The 8,962-nt window shown below is 53.7% G+C and overlaps 1 protein-coding gene across 1 annotated transcript; it reads right to left on the reverse strand.

The window, feature by feature from the left end:
- Positions 1 to 350: 350 nt before the first annotated feature.
- Positions 351 to 8,032, reverse strand: MATN4 (matrilin 4). Its single transcript, XM_059480885.1, has 11 exons — positions 7,960 to 8,032; positions 6,538 to 6,680; positions 5,046 to 5,472; positions 4,282 to 4,404; positions 3,466 to 3,588; positions 3,244 to 3,366; positions 2,986 to 3,108; positions 2,136 to 2,549; positions 1,648 to 1,800; positions 784 to 888; positions 351 to 635 (listed from the first exon to the last, which is right to left on the reverse strand). Exons 1-11 carry the CDS (start codon positions 8,030 to 8,032, stop codon positions 577 to 579), a joined length of 1,866 nt encoding a protein of 621 aa, XP_059336868.1. The 3' UTR covers positions 351 to 576.
- Positions 8,033 to 8,962: the final 930 nt, after the last annotated feature.

Genomic DNA, 8,962 nt, shown 5'->3' on the forward strand with positions numbered 1-8,962 from the left:
AAGATTAATACCAACTTCCAAACTACTCTGCCAAACAGGGGCAAGGGGATCTAAGAATTCCTGCCGCCCATCTTCCCCTGGGATCCCTCCTGGGCACCACACTGGGTGCCAGCTGGGCATCAGGCATCCCCTGTGCTGCCTGCACCACCCAGCTGCCCTTGCCCCCCCACTTGGCAGCAGAGACAACAGAAGCTCTCAGGGTGACACCACTGCAGGTTTTTTCTCTTGCAAAGCAGTCTGCCAGGGTCCAGGGGGACTGTGCCATCCCAGTCACTCTGGGGGACACCAGGTGTCATGTCTGTCCAATAACCGGCCTGCCCACATCATTGCTCCCCCTCATCCCAGACCTGCCAAGGAACGACAACTGAACCCCTCAGCTTTGCGGCAGGGGCTTTGTTCAAGTTCCTTTTTGTGTGTTTTTAGGATTTTTGGGTTTTTTAAATACAAAAAATCCTGGGGATTTTGCAATACAAGAACAAACACTGATGCTTTACAATAACCTAGCCAATAACAATGTCATGTAGCTACTGTACATCCATCCTGTGCCCTGCTGACCACTGCAGCCCTCTGCCAGGATCACTTCTTGTTGGCAATCTGCTTTTCCAGGTCTTCAAGTCTGGCTGTCATCTGAGCAAGTGAACATGCTAAGGAAACAGCGTGAGCCAGGCAGTCTGGTGGGCAAAGGGCTTAAAATTTCCCCTCTCCCATTTACCCATCCCTCCCTCCCCCACGTGTGATCTGTCCCCAGCCCCCTGAGAAGCCCAGCCTCACCCCAAAGGATATTTTTCTCGGTCAGGCTCTGCAGGATGGCCACGGTGTTGGTCTGGAACTGCACCAGCGCCTCACACTCGCACGGGCTGCGGATCTCCATCTCCCCTTTGCCCTCCTCTGTCACAGGGGGTTTGGCTGCTGTCACACCATGGCCCCACAGAGCCCGCTCTCCCTTGCTCCCAGACAGGTCCCTTGTCCCTGCAGCCACCCTCTGGGGCTCAGGGCTCTCCCCACCACTTTGCCCCCTTCTTTCAGCCTCTCTGCTCTCTGTCAGGCTGCCCTGCTGATCCAGCAATCCCTCTGCCAGGCATCCCACAGAGCTGTCACACGTGTGGGCACTGTGTGCCAAGGACAGCCAGTGCTGAGCTACACTTTGCCTTCAAGCTGGGGCGGCAAGCGGCACGTTGGCTCTGTTTCTGCAGCCCTGTGGGGGTCTCAAGGGCACTGGGGAGCCCCAGCCTGTCCCAGGGCAGGGAGACCCTCACATTAACCCAGCTGCAGCAGGAGCACAGGTCTGAACAAGGTGCACAGGGCACCTTCAGAGCATCCCACAGGGCAGGGTGCCACTCCCAAATTCTGCCCATGCAATGGCACTGGGGTGGTTGATCACATTAATACTTTTGTATTAACCCCTCCTGCTTTTTAATTAATCCCCCCAGCTTCATCTTCTCTTCCAAATCCCCTCCAGAGACCCACATCTACACCCACAACAGCCTGGAGAGATCCTGTGACAGCCTAGGCTCACACCAGCCCAGCTCAGCCTTGGGGTGCTTAACACAGGGTGACAGACACACAAACCACCCTGCTGGCTCTGTGGGGACAGAAAGGTTTCCCTAGCTTGGGGTCAAGTCCCCTGGTGTGGCCAGGAGCACCCACCTGGGCAGATGTTCAGGGAGAAGTTCTCCACAAGGTGGGTCATGGTGGTGAAGTCTGCAGAATAGGAGAAGTGCTGCTCCACTGGCTCGGAGGCGATCGCTCTCAGCTCTTCTTCCACAGCTTTCCCAACACCCACGGCAAACATGACAATCCCTGCACGGCAAGGACAGATCCTGAGCACTGCCCTGGCCACCCTGCAGCAGGCCCAGAGGGAGCAAAGGCAAGGAGGCAGGATTTTCTCTGGGCTTCCCAAATACACAGCAGGAATTTGGGAAGGACAGGCAGGAGCGTGGCAGCGCTGTGGTGGTGGAGGCTGCTGCATGAAGGATGCTGCTCAGAGCACCCGGTGGCCACTACAGAGCACGTCTGCCATGGGATGCTGCTCTCCAAGGCTGGATGCTGCAGCTTTTCACTGAGACAGCCACACCAAGGAACCATCCCAGGATGCCCAAAACACTGAAATTTGGGGTTCCCAACACCCCCTGCACCTGATTCCTTTGCTCTCCTGGCCCATTCGGAGATGTCATCCTGGGAGCGTCCATCTGTAAAGACCAGCCCGATTCTGGGGATGTTGTGGGAGAGAGGCCTGGCACCTTCCTGCTCAGAGAAGCTGTGCTCCACCATGTGCTTGAGGGCCAGGCCTGTCATGGTGCCCTTCTCCATGTACTCCACATCCATCACGGCCTTCTTGATCTCATCAGCACTGTGGTACTTGTTGAGGGGGAACTCGGTGCGCACGCGGCTGGAGTACTGCACCAGCCCCACGCGCGTGCCCTGCGGGGACACCTCCAGCAGATCCACAACACGGTTCACAAACTGCTTCACCAGCTCAAAGTTCTGGGGCCGCACGCTCTTGGAACCGTCGATCACCATCACCAGGTCGACGTGCCCAGCTCCACACTCTGCAGGGACAGGGGAAGGTGACAGAGGAGCAGCCTGGCCACTGTCACAGTGAAGGGCTGGGGCTCAGCTTTGTGGCGCTATGGGAACATCCTGGAACTGCAGCTACAAAGGACAGCAGACTATGCCCTAGGGACTCAGCCCAAAAACCTCCACTGATATCCCAACATCCTGTGAAAGTCTTTCCTAGGTTTCTCTTTTCCCAAAGTTTTCCTTAAAGCTGTTGCACCTTCTGGGCCATGTCTCTGAGGACACAGGCATCCATCCCCACAGCAGCCAGGGTGTTCCCCCAAGCCACAGCTAACTCTCCACCCTCTTCCAGCCTAGCTTAGAGTCCCAAGTGGAGACAGAGCCCCCCAGCCCAGTTTCAGGTGAGCTCTCTCCAGGAGCACAGAGCCCAGATAAGAGGAATGTCAAGGGCTGTGTTCCAGTACTCACTGCTGCATGTCTTGCCATCAGCCTGGAGCCGCTGGCCCTCAGGGCACACGCAGTGGTAGGAGCCCTCTGTGCTCACACACTTGAACTCACAGCCGTGATCCACCCCGTTGCAGAGGTCGGTGGCTGGAAGACAAGCCGAGGGCATGGGGTTATCCCCACTCAGGGTGGTTTGGGAACAGCCCTTCCCTGGAGGCTGGGCAGGACATAAAGGCACGTGCTATACACACAGCCTGTGCTGTGCAGCACACTGGGACCTACCCCTGCAGGACTTGCCGTCGGGCTGGAGCGTGAAGCCGCTGCGGCAGCGGCAGTAGTGCCCGTTGGGGATGCTCACACACTCGTGCTGGCAGCTGTGGTTCCCAAAGCTGCAGTAATCAATCACTGCGGACACAAGGAGAGCGATGGCAGAAGGGAAAAGACAAGAAGATAAAGAGAATGGGAAGCAAACAAGAAGGGACAGGGAGGGAGACAGCCTCTTACTCGTGCAGCTCCTCTTGTTGTGGCTGAGGTAGTAACCCGGCCGGCAGCGGCAGGAGTAGGAGCCCCGCAGGCTGACACAGTGGTGCTGGCAGCCGTGCCTCCCATCCGCACAGGCATCGATGGCTGGGGGAAAATGGGACACCCATCACCCTCCTGAGCCAGCCTCCAACAGGACACCCATCACCCTCCTATGGGACACCCATCACCCTCCTGAGCCAGCCTTCCTGGGACACCCATCACCCTCCTGAGCCAGCCTCCAACAGGACACCCATCACCCTCCTGAGCCAGCCTCCATGGGACACCCATCACCCTCCTATGGGACACCCATCACCCTCCTATGGGACACCCATCACCCTTCTGAGCCAGCTTCCATGGGACACCCATCACCCTCCTCTCCCAGTCTCCTTGGGGCAGCAGGGCACGACTGCTCCAGGGCTTCGAAGCAGCTCCCAGCACCGTGAAAGAAGGAAATGTCCTGATGTGGTGGTCAGACCAACTAACACAGCTTTGCACTAAAATCCAGGCGAAAAGCACTGTGCACTCAGGGTGTGAATCCTCTGGAACTCACTGCCTGGACCCCCTCAGCTGACAGGTTGTGCCCCCAATAAGTCATGAGTGTCCCATCTTAGGTGGGCAGGATTTAGCAATGCTGAGTGTCTGCAGGCATTACAGACCCGGGAGGTAGTGGGCCCAGTGAACAGAGCACCCAGACTGCTGCTGGCCTCCCTGAATCCTCTGCTGTGTGCCAGCTTCCCTCCGTGGGACCCATAACTACAAGCTCCCCATGAAAGTTCAGAAAACAAAAAGGGTTTTTACGGGAACAGGTCTTTCCATCCCCATTGAGCCTGTAGCCTGGGTTGCACTCGCAGTAGAAGGAGCCAGGGGTGCTGATGCAGCTGTGCTGGCAGCCGTGCTCCCTCTCCATGCACATGTCCACCCCTGCAAGACAGAACGGGCATCAGAGTAGCCCACAGGCATGCCAGACACATGGGCACCCTGGCTCTGGCATATGCCCTGTCCCTGCAGCAGAAACCAGTGTGACACAGCCCCACACAGCCCCAGTGCTCAGCCACTGATTTCCAGCACACAGACACTGTGCAGTGCCCTGTCCTTGCACCTCACTGGGGAGGTTGCTTCCCCATCCACACTGCTTCTGGCAGGGGCAGCCACCCCAAACACCCCTCTGAAGGTCTGGCCTTTTTTTTTTTGTCAAATAATTTAACCATATATCCCTACATTATCCAAACCACTTGTCGTCAATACACTTTCAATTAACCTTCCTCTATATTTCCTACTACCAAAAATAACAATCAACCATCATCATCACTCCACAACCATCCCCACACAAACAGAGAACTAACCCCAAAATTGGCCCCATCCCAAAAACCAAACAAAAATACAAACCATGATGATAAATCATCGACTAAGCACCCACCAAACTTTATGTTCTTGTAGCTTATAAAAAGCATGACACTGAAGACGTCAAGATGGCTGCCACAGCCCAAGGACAAAAGACTTGGGTGAGGAGCAGACACCAGTACCTCCCTTGCCACTCAGCACCAGCAGCAGCCCTCACCCACCACAAAGCTTGTCCTGGAACTGCTTGGCGAACTGCTGGATGAGCTCGAAGGACTCCACCAGGAAGACGTGCTCCTCCAGCGGCGGGGAGGCCATGGCCCTCAGGGAGTTCATGTCTGCCCGCTGGATGCCCACGGCGTAGATCTCGATGCCGGCGTTGCGGGCCTGCGTGGCCACCTCGGTGACGCGGTCCTGGGGCCGCCCGTCGGTGACGATGATGGCGATGCGGGGGATGCCCTTGTGCGGGGGCCGCGCGCCCTCCTGCGTGCTGAAGGCCACGTTCATGGCGTACTGGATGGCCAGCCCCGTCATGGTGCCCTGGGCCAGCGGCACGATGCTGTTGATGGCCCTCTCCATGTCCGCCCGCGTGAAGAACGTCTTGAGGGAGAAGATGTTCTGCACCTGGCTGGAGTACTGGATCACCCCCACCTGTTGTGTGGTGTTACATTTAACTAAATGACATGTTCTGTCTCAACCCTCGAAAATGTAGCGTTTATTCCAAGCCTGTGATCCTCCCCTGAAGTATCACAGATCTATAATCCCAGTGGCCCAAGTCTTATTCAGCACCCACCTTGAATCTCCCTGTCAAGCTGTGCGACAGGCACAAGAAGCCTCTTAGCCCTTTCCTCTCTCTTGGCCCTGCTCTCTCCTGGCTCCTTTGCTCCCTAGGTTCTCCCTCTCTCCCCCTCTCTTTCCCTTCCCCCCTTCTCCCTCATGTGAAAATGTGTATTTTATGATTGGCTTTTCGCAAATATTAAAATGAATATTATATGTGTTGTGTTAGAAAGTGATGTTGTATTAATTCTCTTAAGTAGTGTGTTAAATATAGTTTTAGGTTATAATAAAATGTTGAAATAGAAACTATGCTATGTGGGATATTTTTTTTCTAAAGAAAGGACTCGCACTGAGATAGCAGCCACAGGACACCTAAATCTTTCAGAGAAAGATTATCAGGAGAAACGAACTTCTGCATTATCAGGAGAAACGAACTTCTTCCCACCTTGCTCGGGCAGGATTATGAGAAAGAAGTTGACGATGACCAGACAGAATCCTGTATTTGAATGGAATTTATGCATCATGTATTGAGGTGTATGAATATGCAACAGGCGGTTGTTTGTAAGGGTTAATCCTCCGTTAATGTGGGTCCTTTTTCGGGCTTGTGCTGCCCAGAAAAAGGTACCCAGACACCCATAACTCTTTGTTTCTATTATCTCATATTGTCCTAATTCAAATTGTCCAAATTATTATTACTCTAATTGTATTACTATTTTTATAACCATTTTATCACTATTAAACTTTTAAAATTTTAAAAACAAGTGACTGGCGTTTTTCACACTCAGAATCCATGCTGCTCCCAGGGTGGGACCCCCAATAAACCCTCATCCAATGAGCACCCTCAGAAGCTGTGTGGAGTCTCCTTGCCTGCCTGCTGCTAGCAGCGAACACACAGCTTAGGGGGCCCCCAGGGATCCCCCAGAAGAACAGCTCACCCACCCGTGTGGCGTTGGGGCCCACGTCCAGGTTGCTGATGATGTCCATCATGAAGCGCCGCATGGTCTCAAACTCGAAGGGGCGCACGCTGCGCGAGCTGTCGATCACAAACACGATGTCCAGGGGACCCGTCCTGCACTTCAGGGCTGAGGAGAAGGCAAGGAGAAGGCTCAACCCTGTGGCTGTCTGCAGGGAGCACAGAGAGCTCTGCCTGCTGGCTGGGGGTTGCTCATGGGGGATGGAGAGAGCAGCCCCCACAGACCGGCACCTTCCACTGCCCAGTGAATCCACAGAAGGTTGTCACAGACATGTTTTATGAAAAATCCTTTTGTTAGGATCCTTTTCTCCTGAGAAGCTGAGAGGCCTCAGAAATTAAATGTAAACAATGATTATCTGCTGCTGTGGAATGCAACAGGTGCATCTGTGATTGGCCCATGCAGTTGTTTCTAATTAATGGCCAATCACAGTCCAGCTGGCTCAGACTGTCTGGTCAGTCACAAGCCTTTGTTATCATTCTTTCTTTTTCTATTCTTAGCTAGCCTTCTGATGAAATTCTTTCTTCTATTCTTTTAGTATAGTTTTAATATAATATATATCATAAAATAATAAATCAAGCCTTCTGAAACATGGAGTCAACATTCTCGTCTCTTCCCTCATCCTGGGACCCCTGCAAACACCACCACAGAAGGTGGTGGAAGAAAGGGAAGCAGGGTCAACAGGCTGGGGAGACATCTCCTGGCTGTGGGTTCTTGTGGCTGTGGTTTCTTAAGGGCAGGGAATGAGACATGAAAAACAAAGCTCGCGGAGATTGAGCCAAAAAGCATCTCTTGAGCAAAAGGATGCTACCCCCAGAGCAAACCGAGGGAATGTTCAGCAAGTGAAATGCCAGTGGACATTACTGCTGGTAGAATTGGGCCTTAATCATAAAGGAAATGCTTTCAGTGCCTTTGGGATGATGCCAATCTCAGCTGCTCTAGAGGTCTCTGAGACATACCTGCTCCTTTCTCCATTTGGTGCCTTCACTGTTTTTAAGCTAAAATTGATTTAGATCTCTCTGTCCTGGGAGGAGAGAGGCTGGAACCTCTGGGTTTGCTTTGTCTCCTGCACCTGGAGAGTCAAGCAAGGAGGAGACTTTCCCTTACAGCTGTGTCTCCTGCAAGGTCACAGCCCATGGCCCGGAGGGTGACAAGCAGGGCTGTGTCACAGCTGAGGAGGTGCCCAGAGCAAGCAGCACCAAAGCCACCGTGCTGGGGCCAGGAAGTTTGTGTCCCACTGCTGGGGGGATCCTCCATCCTCCTGGGGATGCTCCCAAGGAAGAGGCATCATGTACCCCCATAACACACAGCAAACTGTCCTCTGAGGGCTCCACTGCCCCAGGTCCTCACTTCTCTCCCCTCCATGCACTCCCCACCAGCCAGGGCTCACCTGCAGGTTTTGGTCTGGCTTCCAGTGTTGTCAGGAGGAGCAGGAGGAGAGGGGCAGCAGGCAGGAGCTTCATGATGGCTCTGGGAGAGCACACAGTTCCAGTGCTGAAAGGTTGTGCTGCAGGGAGAAGACAAGGTGCAATCAGTGCTCAGCCACAGGGCAACATTCTCCTGTGATGGGTGTCCTTAGGAAGTGCCAAAAACCCTCAACAGCAGCAGTTTTGACAGATCCATCCCCAAACTTCTCTGAATCCACATGGAATCTTTCCTGTTCCAAGGACTGGCAGTCTCAGCACAGCTCAATTTCATTACAGTAGCAGCACTCTGCCAAAGGGTCTGATTTTCTGCTCTGGGTGGAGCTGGCCATTGGACAAGCCTTATTTTCACTTGCAAACCAGGCAGATGGGATGTTCAGCCAAATGCTTTTTCCCTGACTGTGTGGCTGTTCTCTGCAGCCAGTGGAGAGTGGGAAAGCTGCATGCAGGGATGCAGAGCACCAGCCCTCCTGATACTCCTGCACGGGGAGAGAAGCCCCCAGATGAAACACCAGCACAGACAGCACCTGCTCAGAAGTCTCTCAAAGTCACTGGCAAAGATAATTTTTCCAAGAAATTCCATTCCTGACTGTTTCCAAACTCCCTTGGGAGAGCAGAAGCCTCTGCAGGCAGAGGGTGCAAGGGTGCCTTTAGAGTCCCCACCACTCTGCACCTCTCCCTGTCCTAAAGGTTTTTCCAAGGGATTCTCTGCACCTCAACAGTTTTTTCATGTCTTTAGGGTGGGATCAGTGTGGGGAAAGATATTTAAACTTGTTACCCAAAACCTCAGCTTCTCACTTCTCTCCCTCCCTGCCCACCTCTGTGCCTTGCCTTTCCTGGCTCCTGCAGGGATGTGGATTTATTTAGTTCATTTTTATTCCAGCTCTGTTTGGAAACCCAAGGTGCTAGGGATGGAAATACCACAGATAATGTGACTCTCCCCAGGACATGGGCAGTGCCAGGACTGGG

This window comes from Ammospiza nelsoni, chromosome 12, assembly GCF_027579445.1.
Source record: "Ammospiza nelsoni isolate bAmmNel1 chromosome 12, bAmmNel1.pri, whole genome shotgun sequence".
Lineage (NCBI taxonomy): Eukaryota > Metazoa > Chordata > Aves > Passeriformes > Passerellidae > Ammospiza > Ammospiza nelsoni.

What these genes read in the sequence shown, in the direction of transcription:
- MATN4 (XM_059480885.1), bottom strand. Translation starts at nt 8,032, where the DNA reads ATGAAGCTCCTGCCTGCTGCCCCTCTCCTCCTGCTCCTCCTGACAACA. An exon ending in CAACAAGAGGAGCTGCACGA is followed by an intron (nt 3,367 to 3,465) that starts GTAAGAGGCTGT and finishes TTGTGTCCGCAG; the next exon opens with TGATTGATTACTGCAGCTTT. An exon ending in TGATGGCAAGACATGCAGCA is followed by an intron (nt 2,550 to 2,985) that starts GTGAGTACTGGA and finishes CTGTCCCTGCAG; the next exon opens with AGTGTGGAGCTGGGCACGTC.